Genomic DNA, 19,061 nt, shown 5'->3' with positions numbered 1-19,061 from the left:
CCATTCAGGGAGGGCAGCAAACTCTTCATCACAAATCCCTCGGTTTCCATGGCATCCCAGCCTTCCTCTGGGACATTTGGGGTGGATCGCTTGGGTTTCCCATCCTTGACTTCCTCCTTCACAGCCCCCCTCCTCCCCAGTCTGGCCTGCCTGCCCCTGAGTTGACCATCCTCTGAAGCCGGTACTGTCCCCGTGGCAACAAGGCCTCCTTGGAGGAGTGGCCCTATGATGTCACACAAGGGCATGGAAATGAGCCCCTCCCCCTCCTCCCTCTGGCCTCTCCCAGCAAAGAGAGTTTGCAGGGACGGCCAGTGGTTTCCAGCTCCTACAGATGTGGAGTCTACATGCTGTGAAGAGGTAACAAGGCCGCCTTGGGGGAGTGGCCCTGTGATGTCACACAAGGGCATGGAAATGAGGCCCTCTCCATCCTCCCTCTGGCAAAGAGATGGGGGCTTCTCCCCCCCTCCTCCCAGGGGAGCGTTTGGGGTGAGGACTAGTGGTTTCCTGTTCTTGTGGATTTGGCGTCCTTTTGTCACGTGGTTGTGGTCTCGGCCTCCATAGGCATCCGTCCCACGTGCACTCCTTGAGATTTGCAAGCCTACCAGTTGAATTGGCTTTGTTATGGACCTCATCAGCAGGCAAGGTCTCTATTTAATTTATAATGCAAACTATGTGAAATGCAACAAAGCAGACAGGCATGAAATGCACAGGACACTGCGTGGGAGGCCGCAAGAGAGAAGGCACAAGCTCAGTTCGACCAACTCTTGACTCTTTTCTTGGCTCTACTCTGTGGCTGTGAGGGGGGGTGGGCAAAGGAAGGCCTCCCCCACATCCTGGAGAGCTAGGGGTAGTCAAACTGCGGCCCTCCAGATGTCCATGGACTACAATTCCCAGGAGCCCCCTGCCAGCATTTGCTGGCAGGGGGCTCCTGGGAATTGTAGTCCATGGACATCTGGAGGGCCACAGTTTGACTACCCCTGAGCTAGAGGATGGAACAGAGCTGCCCCTCCCAGTCATTGAGAGGCTTGTCAAGGAGATGGAGGCATCAGATGGGGGGGGGGCAGCAGCGGTCATTAGAGATGATGTTGAAATAGAGATAATTTACCCCTCAACACTTGAAATCTCATTCCACTCAATGGGAAATATTGAAATCACCTCTTCGAGTAAGTAAATTATTGAAGGCCTTGATTTTAGCTGGAGGGTATTACCTGAAGTTATCAAGATTTGCTCTGTGCCATTGTTTAAAACAACCCTGTAAGGGTAGTGAGTTGTTTCCTTGTTTTTCAGAAGGGAAAGAGTTGAGGTTGGAAGTCATTTTCATGGCTGAAGCTTGATTCCAACTGGGGCCTTCACAGACTGTATTGACAGCTGCTACCATGACCCAGAATTTGGATTTCACACACCTGCACATGTTGTGGTAGAGTGATTGGTCTCAGGCTAGGACTGGAAAGATGTGGGTTGAAATTCCTGCTTTGCCATGAAGTTTGCTGGGTCTCAGATTAATCTGAATCTACTTTACAACTTCTTGCGAGAATGACAAAGGGAAGGGAGAACTACCTTCACTGCTCTGGGCTCCTTAGGTAGAAAACCGGATAAAATCGCACTTGACAAAAGCTCAAGTGTATTAGTAGTTTAGCTTAGAAAAAATGGAAGCGAACAAAAAGGCTCTCACTGGGTTGTGATAACCCATGTGTGCACATGTGTGTGAGTTGTGATGTGCTCCCTCTGTGAGGTTTTGGGAAAAGGGAAGGGATGTGCAGTTTGAATAGACTTGTCTTTTACGGGACCTCTCCCATTTGGTTAAGATGGAACTGAATTTCCTGATCCTTTACAATTGATTAAAGGACAGCCAAAAATAAAATATTTCTGGGTTTGCTATACTAATTCACACTTCAAGTTCAAGCTGAATTGAGTATTCTTTCCAAAAATGAGAAAGTCACAATTGTGATACATATATCTGTGTGCTTCCTTCAGCCTCCCCCTCCCCCCCATGGCTTTTATTCAACATACAAGCTTTCGTGTGGATGCTCATGTCGTCAAATACAGATACCAACACGGCTATACCCCTGAATCTATTGGAACATGTGTGTTATTTTTATTTAGTATTTTCCCACTTTATTTGAACATGACATTAATCTGGGCAGAGTACAGATCCACAGCTCACAGACTTCACAGGTACACATAATCTGAAGCAGTTGATAGAATCACAGAGAATGGAAAGGCCATCTAGTCCAGCCCCCTGCTCAACGCAAGGGGGCTCATTACCTCCCTAGGCAACTGAATCCACTGATGAATTACTATAAGAAATGTTTCCTAATATCTGGCCAGTACTTAAAGGTAAAGGTATCCCCTGTGCAAGCACCGAGTCATGTCTGACCTTTGGGGTGACGCCCTCCAGCGTTTTCATGGCAGACTCAATACTGGTTTGCCAGTGCCTTTCCCAATCATTTACCGTTTACCCCCCAGCAAGCAAGCTGGGTACTCATTTTACCGACCTCGGAAGGATGGAAAGCTGAATCAACCTTGAGCCGGCTGCTGGGATCGAACTCCCAGCCTCATGGGCTTCAGATAGCATGTCGCTGCCTTACCACTCTGCGCCACAAGAGGCTCTATTGGCCAGTACTTATCCACGCATAATTTAAACCCTTTATTGTAAGTCTTATCCTTTGCTGCCAACAGGAAGAGCTCCTTGCCTGCTTCTTAAAGTAACAACATTTTGAATACTTAAAGAGAACACCCATGTCCCCCACCAGCACCTCTTTTCTTTCAAGTGAATTGACCAAAGTTCCTCAGCCTTTCCTCATGGGGCTTGGTCCTCAGGATCAGGATTTGCCTTGTTTACCACTGCATCACACTGCCTGCCGAGATTTAGCTTCCAGCCTTCTCAAACCCCAAGATCATGTTCACATAACCTGCTATCCGTAAGTGTATCCTCCATTCAGTATGAGTGCTTCTCATTTTTGCTACCCAGAAGTAGAACTATGCACTAATCGTGGCTGAATTGCATTGTGTTCACATCCACCCACTTTCCCAATATGTTCCTATTTCATGGAATTCTCTGACAGTCGAGCTAAGAACTTTGCAGAGAAGAATACATTTCACTTTTCCAATTTGCCCGAACCTGTAGATCCTCCTGTGTCGAACCCTTAACAAATAATAGCCATTTCCAAAATCCCTTTGCATTTTCTTTTAATAACTGGTCGCTAAAGGATTTTTTTCTGTCATTTCAGACAGACGTGTTTTAGTCTCCGGTTGCGAGGGGAATGAATTCATTTACCTTTTCATAGAAACCCGCTTGTACGGGGTTATCAATGTGTGGTTAAGTCGCTTTTGAGGGAAACGGCATTCTTCACTGGAGTCTGGGCATTGCAATGGGGCCGCTATCGGTTTAGTTACCGCCCAACTTAGAAAGTCAAGAAACAACAACTGCAAGGAAGATGGTGCTGTGGAAAAGGAGGGGTGGGGGAACATGGCACTGTTTGAAATGACCCTGGTGCTGCAGAGGTGGCTCATTGACAGAAGGAACCCCCTTCCCCTATTACTTTCCTCAAATCTGGGCCAACAAACAAAGGACATCTGCTATAGAAGGGTTATGTGGTAACCTTCATGGCCTTCCCCACCCCCCACCCCCCACACGCAAGCTGTTCATTTGCTTTTCCTTCCTGGCTGCCTTTTCTGATGTTTTCGACCCTTAGGGGAATGGCGTTCAGCCTTCAAAGGATGCCCTGGAAGTAAGAGAAAAGACAGAGAAAATTAGCAAGGGACGTGCATGTAGGTGAGTCTCCAGCAGTCCATTTCTGATCAACAAGACTCTTCAGTACAACAATGCTTGAGTATATACGGGTATATATATATATATACACACACCCATATATACCAACCAAACCAAATTTTAGCTGAGGCACCATACAGATATATAAATAATATAAATTATATATGAATTAAATTCCCTCCAGGTGGAATAGCTCTGGAGTAACCCTGGCTGAGAATGTCCGCGCTAAGCAATTGTAAAGTTTTTCACCTGTGTGGATTCTCTTGTGGATTGTGAGGAGAGACTGGTGGGCAAATGATTTTCCACATTCAGGGCAGCTTAAGGGTCTTTTTCTTGAGTGGACCTTCTGGTGAGTCATAAGGTTTGAACTCTGGGAAAACCGCCTTCCACATTCTGGACACTCATAGGGTCTCTCTCCTGTGTGGATGCGCAGATGTTTCACGTAGCTTGACTTCAAACTGAAACGCTTCCCGCATTTTGAGCACTCGTACGGCTTCTCTCCAGTGTGGACCCTCCTATGTTCCGCAAGTTGAGATGGAGACATGAAACATTTATCACACTCTGAACATTTGGCCTTTTTCTCCCCCGCGTGACGTTTCCGGTGGGTGGAAAAATTGCATCGCTGAGTAAAACGTTTCCCACAGTCCAAGCACTTGTAGGGTTTCTCTCCCGTGTGGATCCTGTGGTGATTCAAAAGATAGGTCTGGTGAGCAAAACTTTTCCCACATTCTAAACATTTTAATTTTTTTTCCCCTGTGTGGACTGTCCGGTGATTCAGAAGGGTGCCCTGACGAGTAAAACGTTTCCCACACTCAAGGCACTCATAGGGCTTCTCTCCACTGTGGAGTCTCTGGTGGCCCACAAGGGAAGAACGAAAGGCAAAGCATCTCCCACACTCTGCGCACTCGTAGGGTTTTTCTCCAGTGTGGACTCTCTGGTGTGTCACAAGGTAAGAGACGACAGCAAAACATTTCCCGCACACCAAGCATTTATGGCGTTTCTCTCCCGTGTGAGTGTTCTGATGATTTGCAAGGTGCGAGGACCGAGAAAAAGATTTGCCACACACTGAGCATTCATAGGGTTTCTCTCCTGTGTGGAGTTTCTTGTGCTTGACGAAACCTGAGCGGTAAGCGAAATGCTTCCCACATTCCGGACACTGGTAGGGTTTCTCCCCCGTGTGGACTCTCTGATGGCTCACAAGACCTGCCCGCTCAGCAAAACGCTTCCCACAGTTTGCACAGGCAAAGCGCTTCTCGCCTGTGTGGACCAGATGGTGGGTCATCAGATGGCCTTGCTGAGTAAAACATTTCCCGCACTCCAAGCATTTGTAAGGTTTCTCTCCAGTGTGGGATCTCTGGTGACGCGCAAGTTGGAGTGCTTGAGGGAAGCATTTCCCACACACCGTGCATTTATAGGGTTTTTCTCCAGTGTGGATTCTATAGTGCATCTTCAGGGATGACTCGTGAGCATAGGATTTCTCACATTTCAGGCAGTGATAGGGTTTCGTGTTGGAGACGGCGACCTGAAGACTCCTCAAGGCATCTGCTGGGATAGAGAACAGAAGACTTTTTTTTCTCCTCGGAATGGAAAGAACCTTGCAAAATAGAGTGATTAAAAAATGGAAGAATCCTTCAATAACTGAGACAGAAGAGATGAGCTCTCAAATGTGCCAGCCTTTGTCTCTTGTGGCCCTTCCTTGCACACCCAGGGAATGGCTAATTGTCACTGTGAGATGGTAGGTGAATTTCCTCCAGGCCAGGCTGGATTCTGGAGATTTTTGGTGGGAGGGGATCACTCGGGCATGAAATTGGGGTCACCGTGGGTGGGCAGGTAGTTGTGAGTTCCTGCATTGTGCAGGGGGTTGGACTAGATGGAGGTCCGTTCCAACTCTATGATTCCACGATTCTAGGGAATGTCATTATCTTAAAACCACAGAGCTTTCTCGAACACATGGCCTTAGCTTTTTTTCTCTTGCGGCATCTCACCTGTGAAGTCCTTTGTGCAAGTCCGCACAGCCAACCTGAACGTATCCCGTTAACCTCCAACCTCAAAGGGTGCTATCGCACCTGGCTACAGGGTTTGTGTAAATAATGCAACGGAGTGGGTGTGGCCAATTTATTCATTTTATTTCCTTATTCAATCTCCTCCGTGGAGCTCAAGTCCTATCACCATTTTTTTTTGGGGGGGGTCACTTGGTTCACCATCACTCCTCACCTGAGCTGCTGCCGGAGGTCTCTGTTTCATTGACACCCAGGGAATCTGGCACCCATGGATCATCCCCTCGCTCCAGATGGGAGATGAGATTCGGCTTGGAGACAGAATGTCCTTCACAAGGAACAAAGAGACTAGATCAGAATGAACTTGCCATTTGGAGAATATGCACAATTGCTCATTGATGTACCATACTAAAAGATAACAAGGGTTTCCCTTTGACTAAGAGAGGTGTCTTCTGATGGAGGAAGGAGTCCTTCCACCGTGGACAAGACATCTAGCTGAAGATCCATCCCGTAGCAGAAAGGACCTTCTCACCACTGGAGGAGAATGGGGAGTGTGTTCCAACATAAAGGACAACAGGAAATCTAGTTGAAGATTCATGACGTAGTGAAAAGCGGGGATTGTGTCCCATCGTAAAGGACTGGGAAGGACACTGACAGACACCAAGGCCCTTCCAGGTCTTTCAGCTTCTACTAGATGAGGAACCAAGTGGCTTACCCAAGGAGGACACATTCCCATAATTCTCCATCATGACTTCTTTGTACAAGGCCCGTTGATCTGGATCCAGCAGGGGTCCCTGCGTCTCCGAGAAATACACGGCCACATCCTCAAAGGTCACCTGTCTCTGGGACAAGAAGAAGCCGTCAGTCTCAGCTACCCAGAAACCATCTCACCCGTTTGGTCCCAAGCAGCAAATGAGAGTCCGTGTCCTCCAAATGGAATTTTCCTTTTAGCAAACAGGATGCAGCATGCTGGGAGTGGCGGTATATAAATGTAATAAATAAATAAATACATTAGTAAGTATATAAATAAATTTCCTCCTCCCTCATTTCCTTTCAATTGGGAGGAGGAGCTTTCATGGGACTCTTTTTTTCTGAGACCTTGGAGATTCTGGGCAGGACCCGTCTTACTGAAGAAGATGAAGAAAAGGTTCTTATATGCGGCTTTTCTCCACCCAAAGGAGTCTCAACGCGGCTTACATTCGCCTTCCCTTTCCTCTCCCCACAACAGACACCCTGTGAGGGAGGTGAGGCTGAGAAAGCCCTGAGATTCCTGCTCGGTCAGAACAGCTTTATCAGTGCTGTGGCGAGCCCAAGGTCACCCAGCTGGTTGCATGTGGAGGAGAGCAGAATCGAACCTGGCTTGCCAGATTAGAAGTTCACACTCCTAAACACTACACCAAGCTGCCTACTCTCTGAGTAGAAGGGAAAAACAGAAGCGGTCAGTCTTTTTAGCATGGAGTCAATTTCCTACCTTAGCTGGTTCTTGTGAAGCCATTTTTCTTTCACAGGATTTTAGAATGCAGGACAAAAGATGGACGTCACTCTGCACTGGAATGTTTGCAAAAGGCTTATTCCTTAATCGAAATGTCTCAAGAGAACATGAGAGGACATCGGGGATCTGGAAAGAGAGATTTGTCAGCAAAAGAGAGCAGATCCTAATCTAAGAATTCACTCACTTCTTTCCATCTTATTTTACTAATCCATATAAAGATTATGGACTGGATTCCATTTTCTTCTAAAATCTGCTGGTGTGCATCAAATACGTAAGTTTTAATTATTCATTGCATTTGTAGACCGCCGTTCCTGGACCAGCCATCTTGCAGCGGTTAACAACATGAATAAATTTAAAATGCAAGAGTCTAAAAAGAACTATAAACACGCACATGTGCAGCCATATAATCAGTCCATATTTCTCCCCCCTCTATCTTGATGCATATAAAATCCTAGCAGCTGTTACCATATATATGTACTTTAAAAGCTCACTGTGCATCTTAACATTATTGGGTTCCATATTTAATATATCCATTTTGGATCTTGTACAAATCTAATGTTCGGGATCTTTTGCATCTCCTCATGAATCACAGTCCAATATTTCCTTGAAGACTTCTTTAGGATGCTTAGGGCTGATCCTGCGTTGAGCAGGGGGTTGGACTAGATGGCCTGTATGGCCCCTTCCAACTCTATGATTCTAGGATTCTAACACTCCGTAGGCTTTAAAATGCAACAGAAAGTCCAAAGAGACTGGCTTCTTGCCTCATGTTTCTGAAACTGCCCTAAAGACTTGTCCACATCTCCAGTTACTCCCCACGGTCTGGAAATTTACAGATGGGGGTCTTGGTGTTTGGAGATCTGAAATCTCTAGCTACTCCCCAAAATCTGGAAATCTATGAATGGGATGTTGGTGTTTGCACATCTGAAATCTCTACTCGCCATGATCTGGATGGAAATCTATGGTGTTGTGGAATCCAGGCAGCCCCCCCATTCTGACCAGTATAGGGGAAGCGTCCCTGATGAAACTAAACGTGCACCATTTGCAAAAGGTGAACAACAACTCGGACAACCCCCCGCCTCCCTCCCCCTCTCGCGACAATTATTCTTAAGCAGTTATGATCAAGCTGGGGGCTGACTCTCTGGAAGGGGCTGCCTGCTCCGGATCGGGAAATCCCTAGCGAGTGGGGGAAGGCGCGAGTTTGGGGACGCGAGGGGATGCCCCAGTCCAGACCCCACAGCGGCCATTTTCTCCAGGAGATCGGGGTCTCTGTGGTCTGTAATTCAAGGGGATCCCCAGTTCTCCCCCGGAGGCTGCTGCATTTCCCCCTAGTAAACACCCCAAACCCCATCCCCGGAACGAGGACAAAGCCCTGCAAGGCCAGCCTCGTGGGGGGAACCGCTCCCCCAGCGGCTGCAGCCTCCCTCCCGTCCGAACGGCTTCCCCGCACCGACGGCCGGGCAGAAAACCCTTCCTCGACGCCCTCCCTCCGCACTCACTCCGGTGTCGCTCCGCAGTCGCAGGCGCCGACTCTCTCTCCTTTCCCGCTTCGGCTTCCCCGACCGACCCCCGCCGCAGCCTTTCCTCCTCTTCCTCCTGCTGCTTCTGGCGGCTGCAGGTCGCCCCCGCGGCCCTTCCCACTCTCGGGAGGCATTTCCCCGGGGGGGCGAGCGGGTCTCCTCCCACAAGCGGGGCTCGGGGTAGCTCCTCCCCGGAGGGAAGCGTGGAAGGGGCCCGCTGCATCTGCTGCTGGAGGGAGCCCCGCGGCTGCCCACCTGGTTGCCAACATTCCTGGAGGTGCTTTGATAGCGCCTGGATGTTGGTCGGGCAGGGAGCTCGATGGGGCACCAGAAGCTGGCTGCCCTCCAGCCAGGAGACCTGATCTCTGTAGCCTGGAGGTGCCTGGTCATTTCTGGAGAACTCCAGGTTCCAGCCAAGGTGTGGGATGAAATGGGGACACGGGTGAACAGCGGCCCCTTGGTCTGCTTGCCGTACAGTTCCTCAAGAGCCTTCCCAGCAGAGTCCCCTGTACCCTGGATTTCACAGGGGAAACTGGGAGACTGTATATGTGCTCTCAAGCCATACCTGCCCTGCACCTTTGTCCTGTTGGTCTGCATCTATTGCCATAATAATGTAGGGTTATTGAATGTTCTCTTTTTAAAAAGGTAAAGGTATCCCCTGTGCAAGCACCGAGTCATGTCTGACCCTTGGGGTGACGCCCTCCAGCGTTTTCATGGCAGACTCAATACGGGGTGGTTTGCCAGTGCCTTCCCCAGTCATGACCGTTTACCCCCCAGCAAGCTGGGTACTCATTTTACCGACCTTGGAAGGATGGAAGGCTGAGTCAACCTTGAGCCGGCTGCTGGGATCGAACCCTCATGGGCAGAGCTTCAGACTGCATGTCTGCTGCCTTACCACACTGCCCCACAGGAGGCTCTGTTCTCCTTTTAGAGAAGTCTTTTTTTTTTTTTTTTTGGTATCCACCCTCCCTTGGGCTTAAAAAAAAACAACTACTGGTGAAATGTACTTTTTGGCTTGGAAGTTCTGGGATATTCCTGGTTAGGAGCAATGATCCCAGCTCAAATACCAGGGGTCTTTCAAATGAGATTTGTCACAAGGACCACTCATTTGAAATAGTCAGTTGGGGAATATGCCCGGCTCTTTGTTTCTTCAAATAGGAGAACCCTGGCAATAGGCTACTCTGGCAAATTTTGCAACTTGGAATTTAGGATTTGAGAGAAGGGGAAGATGGCACTTTTCGGCCAGACAGCTTGAGTTTAATCCATGTGCAGCGTGTGAACCCAAAACTTTCCCAAACCAGTGAAAAGTGTTTACAAGCACTTGGAGCCCTGGCCTGGATAGCGTAGCCCAGTTTAATCCTGTCTTATGTGAGAAGCTAAGCAGAGTTGGCCCTGGTGAGTATTTGAATGGGAAACCACCAAGGAACTCAAGGTTACAATACAGAAACAAGGAATGGCAAACCACTCTGTCTGGTTGATGTTTTGTTACTTGGTCACCCATTTTTTTCCCTGAGTTGCAGGGCAGTTAATGGTTTTTCCTAGCACCATGGAATATCAGGTACTAGGTGCCAGTGTTTGTGGATAACCGATAAAATCTTATTAGTAAACCTAGAGTATTCAAAACCCCACTGGGCCTCAGTATGAGTTGAGCCAATGCTCTTTGCAGTTTCCACCGTTCTTTAATGTTATTGTTGTGATTATGTCGATATTATTGTTATCAACCTTGTTATTACTATAAATGGAGTTACCTGTATCGTTTCTTGTGTCATATAAACCGCCCTGATCCTTCAGGGAGGGCAGTGTATAAATACAAGAAATAAACAAGAAATAATTTTATAAATGGGGGGAACTTTCCTTATATTGGAGAAGAGACTCTCTAGGGCAGGGGTAGTCAAACTGCGGCCCTCCAGGTAGTCAAACTGCGAATGCTGGCAGGGGCTCCTGGGAATTGTAGTCCATGGACATCTGGAGGGCCGCAGTTTGACTACCCCTGCTCTAGGGAGTATCATTAGCCCGGGTTGCTTTAATAATATTCAGTTCACCCGCTGCCATAGCATATGTCCCCTCATGAGTATTGTTTGTTTTACGCCCTAGAAATTGGCTATAAGGCAAATTTCAACGTAAATGAAAAAGATGAAAAGATATAATTTATGTATTTTATTTATTTATATACCGCCCTCCCCAGGGGCTCAGGATTGTAAAGTTCAGGATTGTATTCCTATCAAGTTTGCTTCTCATATGATGTTACCTGTAGAGTATCTGCCTGAGAAACGCTCACCATCGTGCCAAGAAATGGGATTTGGAGATCACGGAGAGAAACCGAGAGTTTATTATTGCCATGTTATTTGTTAGCCCATATAATAAATTGGTCTAGACAAGCTGAATCTCCCAAAATCATAGAAGTATCATCGCGGAACCTTTCATAAAAGGTTAAATATATATATATATAATTAAATCCCCCATAGCTGCAGTACGGCCTTCAGGACTCTGAAGTAAATCTGGTTGAGAATTACTGCGCTTATGCAGTTTGCAAGGTTTTTCACCTGTGTGGATTCTCTCGTGAGTTTTGAGGAGAGATTGGCGGGCAAACGTGGGCAGCTTAATGGTTTATTTCTTGTGTGAACTGTCTGGTGCCTCACAAGGTGTGAGCTCTGAGAAAAAGGCTTTCCATATTCTGGACACTCATAAGGTTTCTCTCCTGTGTGGATGCACATTGCTTGATTTTATACTGAAATGGCTCCCGCATTCTGAGCACTCATATGGTTTCCCTCCACAGTGTGGTCCTTCCTATGGTCTCCAACAGGGGTAGTCAAACTGCAGCCCTCCAGATGTCCATGGACTACAATTCCCATGAGCCCCTGACAGCATTTGCTGGCAGGGGCTCGTGGGAATTGTAGTCCATGGACATCTGGAGGGCTGCAGTTTGACTATCCCTGGTCTGCAAGATGTGATGTGCGCACAAAGCATTTCCCACATTCCAAACATCTAGCCCTTTTCTCCCCCCGTGTGACCTCTCCGGTGGGTGGAAAAATTGCATCGCTGAGTAAACGTTTCCCCACAGTCCAAGCACTTATACGATTTTAATTCTCTGTGGAGTCTGTGGTGATTCACAAGGTATGACTGGCGAGGAAAACGTTTCCCACGTTCTAGACATTTTGATTTTCTCCCCCCCTGCGTGGACTGTCCCGTGAGTCAGAAGGGTGTCATGCCGAGCAAAGCGTTTCCCACATTCAAGGCACTCATAGGGCTTCTCTCCAGTGTGGAGTCTCTGGTGGTTCACAAGGGAAGAACGGTAGGCAAAGCATCTCCCACACTCTGCGCACTCGTAGGGTTTTTCTCCAGTGTGGACTCTCTGGTGCAACACGAGGGTAGAGTTGGCAGCGAAACATTTCCCGCACTCCAAGCATTTATGGCGTTTCTCCCCCGTGTGAGATTTCTGATGAACTGCAAGTTGTGACGTCCGAGAAAAATATTTGCCACACACGGAGCATTCGTAGGGTTTCTCTCCCGTGTGGATTCTCTGGTGATTGAGGAGGCACGAGCGGTATGCAAAACATTTCCCACATTCCAAACATCGGTAGGGTTTTTCTCCCGTGTGGACTCTCTGATGACTCACGAGGGATGAGTGGTGACCAAAACATTTCCCGCAGTCTGAGCATTTGTAGGGTTTCTCGCCTGTGTGGACCAGATGGTGGTATGTCAGGTGGCCTTGCTGAGCAAAACATTTCCCGCATTCCAAGCATTTGTAAGGTTTCTCTCCGGTGTGCGTTCTCCGGTGGTTCGAAAGGTGACTTTGGTAAGAGAAACATTTCCCACACACTGAGCATTGATAGGGTTTTTCTCCTGTGTGGATTCGTTGGTGGCTCTTTAGGGACGACTGGCAAGCAAATGATTTCTCACATCTCGGGCATTGGTAGGGCTTCCCGTCATTCTCAGTTGCCCGAAAGCACACAGGGTGACTCCCCAAATCATCTGCTGAGATAAAAGGACAGAAGCGTTTTTCCCCCTTGGAATGGAAAGAACCTTGCAAAATGGGAGTAACTAAAAAATGGAAATAAAGAATCCTTCAGTAACTGAGGCAGAAGGGATGCATTACCACGTTATTATCTTAAAACAGGGATAGTCAAACTGGCCCTCCAGATGTCCATGGACTACAATTCCCATGAGCCCCTGCCAGAGGGCCGCAGTTTGACTACCCTTGTCTTAAAACAACAGAGCTCCCATGAACGAACAGGCTATGCTTTTTACTTTTGTAGCTCCTCATCTGCGGAGCTCCCTGTCAAAGTCCACACAGTCAACATGAATGTGTGTGGTTAACCTCCAAAGATGTTCAAAGGGTGTTATCCCACCTGGGTATTAGGTCTGTGTAAATATTGCAACTGAGTGGGTGTGGCCAAATTATTCATTTTATTTACTTATTCAATCTCCTCCATGGAGCTCAAGGCCTACCACCAATTTTTCGGGGGGGGGGTCACTATATCATCACCCCTCACCTGAGCTGCTGCCAGAGGTCTCTGTTTCATTGACACCCAGGGAATCCGGCACCCATGGGTCTTCCCCTCGCTCCAGCTGGGAGATGAGATTCGGCTTGGAGACAGAATGTCCTTCACAAGGAACAAAGAGACTAGATCAGCACAAACTTGTTATTTGGAGTACATGTACAATTGCTCATTGGTGTACCATCCTAAAAGATAACAAGGAGTTCTCTTTGACTAAGAGAGGTGTCTCCTAATGGAGGAAGGAGTCCTTCCACCGTTGACAAGACATCTAGCTGAAGATCCATCCCGTAGCAGAATGGACCTTCTCACCACTTGAGGAGAATGGGGATTGTGTTCCGACATAAAGGACAACAGGAAATCTAGCTGAAGATTCATGACGTAGTGAAAAGTGGGGATTGTGTCCCATTGTAAAGGACTGGGAAGGACACCGACAGACACCAAGGCCCTTCCAGGTCTTTCAGCTTCTACTAGATGAGGAACCAAGTGGCTTACCCAAGGAGGACACATTCCCATAATTCTCCATCATGACTTCTTTGTACAAGGCCTGTTGATCTGGATCCAGCAGGGGTCCCTGCGTCTCCGTGAAATACACAGCCACATCCTCAAAGGTCACCTGTCTCTGCGACAAGAAGAAACCGTCAGCCTCTGCTACCCAAAAGCCATCTCACCTGTTTGGTCCCAAGCAGCCATTGAGAGCTGGAGCCGGAGCCCTCCAAATGGAATCTTCCTTTTAGAAAACGGGATATGTTTCCTCTTCCTTCAGAGTCCCAAGAAGAAGAGCTTCCATGGGACTCTTGTTTCAAAGTCCCTGGAGATCATGGGCAGGCCCTATCTGTTTGAGCAGAAGGGAAAAAACGGAAGTGGACCTTTTAGCATTGGGAATATTTCCTACCTGAACTGGATCCTCGGAAGTCATTTTTTCTTCCACTGGAAGGTGCGATACAGGACAAGAGACGGACGTCACTCTGTCAGAAAAATATACAAAAGGAATGTTTGAGAGAGCCTCATTGTGCCTTCATGGTGGAATATCTCAAGAGAATATGGTAGGAAATTGGGGATCTGAAAATTGTCAGAAAATCTGTCAGAAAAAGAGAGCGGAGAATCTGTACATGATGGTTCTGAAGATATAAAAGTGGGATTGTGGACCAAGCAGTACAGGAACATCTCAAGTTGCTTTGGGAATCTCTCATTTCAAACCAGGAAGAACTACTGAAAGCGGATCTCAGAAACTCCTGGACATAGACTTATGTCATGCTTAGACCTACTGTTGTAAATCCTCAAGTATTATAAGAAGAATCGGTTCTTATATGCTGCTTTTCTCTACCCAAAGGAGTCTCAAAGCAGCTTACATTCGCCTTCCCTTTCCTGTCCCCAAAACAGACAATCTGTGAGGGAGGTGAGGCTGAGTAGTATGGGTACTATAAAAGTTCACATGGTGGCTTTAGGCTAGCCATGTTCTCTTCTGCCACACTAGGTTGTTGTGAGGATGAAACAAAGGAGGCAGAACAATGTTCAATTGTTTTGGAAGACTGGCAGGATAAAAATATAGTCAATAAAAATAAACCAATTGGGTGGATTATCTGCCTTTTATCCCTGATATCAGATTAGATGACCTCTTTTCTCCTTCACATTTTGATTTCTCTATTTCTCTATATCTTCATTTATTTAAAAAAAAACCCTAAAATGGTTGTAAAAAGAGCTAAGCTGCAATTTTGCAATACATTAAAAAGAGAAATACAGATCTTATTCTGGGAAACATGATTGTATCACATACTACATCCTTTCCAATATTTACATATACAGTCTATACATCAGTTATTTCTTTCCATCTTATTTTACTACTCGATATAATCAGTTATATATGATTTGACTCCTTTTTCTTCCAAAATGTGCTACTGTGCAGCGAATGTGTAAGTTCTGCACTGTTGCATATCTGATCAGTTTATCTGACTGGCCCATATGGTCCGGTAAAGTTCCTTTCCCCCCATCTTGATGCATATAACACCACAGCAGCTGTTACCATCTATATACTACAAAAGCTCACTGTACATCTTGATATGATCTGGTTCTATATTTGATAGCATCCATTTCAGACCTAGGACAAATCTAATGTTCAGCAACTTTTCCATCAGGAATAACACTCCAATATGTCCTTGAAGACTTCTCTCCAACACCCCACACACTTTAAAACCTGACGGAAAGTCCAAAGAGAATCTGCTTGCCTGCTTTCGAAACGGATTTGTTCGGCTATGATCCAGTTAGATCCGTTTCTAGTCGGGCTTGGAGGTCTAACTATCTAGCTCCCCCTCTTCCTCCTCTGGCCATCGAGGCAGCCTCGCAACCATGATCAGGAGGGGATCAAACCGAGCAGGCATCATTTGCAAAAGATTCACGACACCTTTGTCAACGCCCCCTACTCCCACGACTATTATTACAAGCAACTGGCAAGCTTGGATAATGGGCCGCCTACTCCGGATCGGGAAATCCCTAGCGGGGAACGGGGGGGGGGGAGGCGTGGGTTTAGGGATGCCCCACTCCTGACCCCCACAGCGGCCATTTTCTCCCGGGGAAGGGGGTCTCTGTCGTCTGGAGGCGCGCTGGAATTCAAGGGGACCCCCAGATCTGGAAACCCTACCTGTGAATGGCGGCATTTCCCCATATTAAACACACAGCCGGAACAAGGACCAAGCCCTGCAAGGCCAACCCCCCAAGCGGCTCCCCCTCACCTTCCTATTCTCCTCCTCCTCCTCCTGCTTCTGCAGATCGCCCACGAGCTCCTTCCCCCTCTCGGGAGGCTTTTCCCCGGGGGGCGAGCGGGTCTCCTCCCACAAGCGGGGCTCGGGGCGGGGGACCCGATAGCTCCTCCCCGGAGGGAAGCGGGGCCGGCCTTGCAAGGGGCCGCTGCCCCCCTGGCTCCCAAGAAAGGGCTTTCTCTGCCCAGCCTCCGCGCTGGTTGCGCCTCTGCGCAAGAGAGGCCAGGATTTCCTCCTTCGGTCGAGCCCAGCGGCACCTGCAAGGCCCAGAGAGAGCGATCCAAGGCGGGAGCTTTCGAGTGGAGCAGGCACGCCGCCTCGGCCAAAACGGGACCGGGACCGTGAGAGCGCAGCGAGGAGGAGAGAGGAAATCGGTGGCACATGAGTCAACGGTGTCCTAAGTTTTAAAGCATGTTAGAGAGAAGTCTTCAAAGAAATATTGGCCTTTGTTTCGTGTGATGCAAAAGATGCTGAACATTAGATTTGTCCTAGAATTAAATATGGAGCCAGATAATATTAAGATGTACACGGAGTTTTTAAAGTGCGGTGTCATCCAAATTATGCAGTATGGGAATTCTTGGCTAAAGCAGGCACCGCACTGCATAATTTGGATACTGTGACACAACTTAGTAACTCGCCCCTGTTTACCTTTTCTTTGTCTCTGTACTCCTGTGGTCCTTGTCCCATTTTGTCTGAGGAAGAGAGCCTGCACTCAAAAGCTCATGCCTTGAATCATTTTTGTTGGTCTTAAAGGGGCTATTGGACTCCATGGTTGTTGTACCTCTTCGGACCAACACAGCCACACACTTGAATGGCTCCTTATATTTAAAAAGAGCTGAGGTTTGTTATATTCCTCGGTTTCCACTACCCAAAGGAGTCCCAGAGCTCTCCCCATAACAGCCACCCTGTGAGGTAGGTGGGGCTGAGAGATCTCTGAGAGAACTGCCCTGTGAGAACATTTCTAAGAGAACTTTGACGAGCCCGGCTTCACCTAGCTGGCTGAAAGTGGAGGAGTGGGGAATCAGACCAGGTTCACCGGATTACTTTCCTTTGTTCTTAACCACACTTAGAGCCTCTTGTGGCGCAGAGTGGCAAGGCAGCCGTCTGAAAGCTTTGCTCATGAGACTGGGAGTTCGATCCCAGCAGCCGGCTCAAGGTTGACTCAGCCTTCCATCCTTCCGAGGTCGGTAAAATGAGTACCCAGCTTGCTGGGGGGTAAACGGCAATGACTGGGGAAGGCACTGGCAAACCACCCCGTATTGAGTCTGCCATGAAAACGCTAGAGGGCGTCACCCCAAGGGTCAGACATGACCCGGTGCTTGCACAGGGGATACCTTTACCTTTACCTAACCACACTGGCTCTGAGTTCAGAAATTCCTGAAAATACAGGGAAAGTGCTTGGGGAGGAAAGAGCGTTGAACCAGACAGGCTGCTGGCCTGATCTAGCATCTCTGTGTGTTTATGTTCACTGGAAACCAACCATAGAGAGCAGGGACAAGACTAGGCCATTCGGAAAAACTGGAAGGCTCAAGTGAATCCTCTCCCTCAGTTATGCGCTCTAAAGCAGGGGTAGTCAAACTGCGGCCCTCCAGATGTCCATGGACTACAATTCCCAGCAGCCCCCTGCCAGCATTCGCTTGCATTTATTGCCATGATAACATAGGGTTTCTGAATGTTCTCCTTTTAGACAAGTCCTCCTTTCTTTGGGATCACCCTCCTTTGGGCTTAAAAAACAAACTGGAGAAAATGTTTTTGGGCTGGGAGCTCAGGTTAGCAGCAATGATCGCAGCTCAAATAGCAGGGGGTCTCTCAAATTAGATTCCTCACAGGGACCACTCATTTGAAACAGTCAGTTGGGGAATATGTCTTCCTCTTTAGTTTTTTTTCAAATAGGGAAGGTAAAGGTAAAGGTATGCCCTGTGCAAGCACCGGGTCATGTCTGACCCTTGGGGTGATGCCCTCTAGCGTTTTCATGGCAGACTCAATACAGGGTGGTTTGCCAGTGCCTTCCCCAGTCATTACCGTTTACCCCCCAGCAAGCTGGGTACTCATTTTACCGACCTCGGAAGGATGGAAGGCTGAGTCGACCTTGAGCCGGCTGCTGGGATTGAACTCCCAGCCTCACGGGCAGAGCTTTCAGACAACATTTCTGCTGCCTTACCACTCTGCACCACAAGAGGCTCTCAAATAGGGAAACCCTGCTAATAATGGCTACTTTGACAACTTTTGCAGCTTGGAATTTAGGATTTGAGAGAAGGGGCTCTTCTTTTTGACCAGACTAAAGGCTGTTAGAACCCAAATGTTCACAAAACACTGAAAATGGTTGCAGAAACCTGTAGCCTTGGTCTGGATAGCTCAGCCTTGCCTGATCTCATCATATTTTGGAAGCTAAGCAGCATTGGCCCTGGTGAGTGATCGGATGGGAGACCACCCAGGACATGACACACAGGGAATAGCAAATCCTCCCTGAACATCTCTCACCTTGAAAACCCAGTGGGGTCGCCACACCATTTCCTCCCACTACCTGGCATGACATGTCCCATCGCCACAGAGAGGATCTATGAGAACACACCCCGACAATCCAGGGAGAGGTTGTGGCAGAATGGATGGAGCCACTGAAGGGAGAGGTAGGAACGTAGGTCAGGCTTGTTAGCAAAGCAGTCGCTTGAGATTCCAAATGGGTTGGCATGTCAGGTGAGGAAACACACCTGGCTTGTAGCTTTCGTTGCTGTCCAGGCTCCTGTCGTGGCTGCCCGTTCCCCAAATCCAAAAGTCCCCCATAGATTCCAAAATGGTGTAATGCCTCTGCTCATCCTGGGGCAAGGCAACCCCATACGCAGCATGTTCCCGTCAACCAATGGGCATGTCTCCCCCATTTTCTTCTGCAGCACAGACAACGAACGCCGATCCCTTTTAGTAGTGCTTAAACACGGATTTCTGGCAGACCAACAAAGTCTGAGTCCAGCAGCGCTTTTAAAACCAAGTTTTACGGACAGTATAAACTTTTGGGTGCACCCACACTGCGTCAGAT

The 19,061-nt window shown here is 48.1% G+C and overlaps 2 protein-coding genes across 6 annotated transcripts; both read right to left on the bottom strand.

Moving 5' to 3' along the window:
• Window positions 1–1,782: 1,782 nt before the first annotated feature.
• LOC143834485 (uncharacterized) lies at window positions 1,783–11,059 on the bottom strand. Its single transcript, XM_077331313.1, has 7 exons — window positions 11,027–11,059; window positions 8,758–9,291; window positions 7,241–7,387; window positions 6,485–6,611; window positions 5,987–6,097; window positions 4,022–5,317; window positions 1,783–3,725 (listed from the first exon to the last, which is right to left on the bottom strand). Exons 1-7 carry the CDS (start codon window positions 11,057–11,059, stop codon window positions 3,646–3,648), a joined length of 2,328 nt encoding a protein of 775 aa, XP_077187428.1. The 3' UTR covers window positions 1,783–3,645.
• A 782-nt stretch (window positions 11,060–11,841) lies between these two features.
• LOC143834351 (uncharacterized) lies at window positions 11,842–18,966 on the bottom strand. Of its 5 annotated transcripts, none has more exons than XM_077331114.1 (5): window positions 18,512–18,966; window positions 14,170–14,242; window positions 13,770–13,896; window positions 13,272–13,382; window positions 11,842–12,753 (listed from the first exon to the last, which is right to left on the bottom strand). In XM_077331114.1, exons 1-5 carry the CDS (start codon window positions 18,571–18,573, stop codon window positions 11,849–11,851), a joined length of 1,278 nt encoding a protein of 425 aa, XP_077187229.1. In that variant the 5' UTR covers window positions 18,574–18,966; the 3' UTR covers window positions 11,842–11,848. The 5 variants fall into 5 exon arrangements, with proteins under 5 accessions (XP_077187229.1, XP_077187230.1, XP_077187231.1 ...); XM_077331115.1 differs by having other exon boundaries at window positions 11,842–12,750; XM_077331116.1 differs by lacking the exon at window positions 18,512–18,966 and adding an exon at window positions 16,004–16,334.
• Window positions 18,967–19,061: the final 95 nt, after the last annotated feature.

The sequence above is a fragment of the Paroedura picta genome, chromosome 3, assembly GCF_049243985.1.
Source record: "Paroedura picta isolate Pp20150507F chromosome 3, Ppicta_v3.0, whole genome shotgun sequence".
In the NCBI taxonomy this organism is placed as follows: domain Eukaryota; kingdom Metazoa; phylum Chordata; class Lepidosauria; order Squamata; family Gekkonidae; genus Paroedura; species Paroedura picta.
The sequence above is the reverse complement of the archived record's forward strand: the minus strand, read 5'-3'. Positions and strand labels throughout refer to the sequence as shown.

Coding starts and splice junctions, on each gene's coding strand:
- LOC143834485 (XM_077331313.1), bottom strand. CDS start 11,059: ATGGTGAGCGTTTCTCAGGCAGATACTCTACAG. Junction 6,098..6,484: donor TGGGAATGTGTCCTCCTTGG/GTAAGCCACTTG, acceptor TTCCTTGTGAAG/GACATTCTGTCTCCAAGCCG. Junction 5,318..5,986: donor GACCTCCGGCAGCAGCTCAG/GTGAGGAGTGAT, acceptor TCTCTATCCCAG/CAGATGCCTTGAGGAGTCTT.
- LOC143834351 (XM_077331114.1), bottom strand. CDS start 18,573: ATGGGACATGTCATGCCAGGTAGTGGGAGGAAATGGTGTGGCGACCCC. Junction 13,383..13,769: donor TGGGAATGTGTCCTCCTTGG/GTAAGCCACTTG, acceptor TTCCTTGTGAAG/GACATTCTGTCTCCAAGCCG. Junction 12,754..13,271: donor GACCTCTGGCAGCAGCTCAG/GTGAGGGGTGAT, acceptor CTTTTATCTCAG/CAGATGATTTGGGGAGTCAC.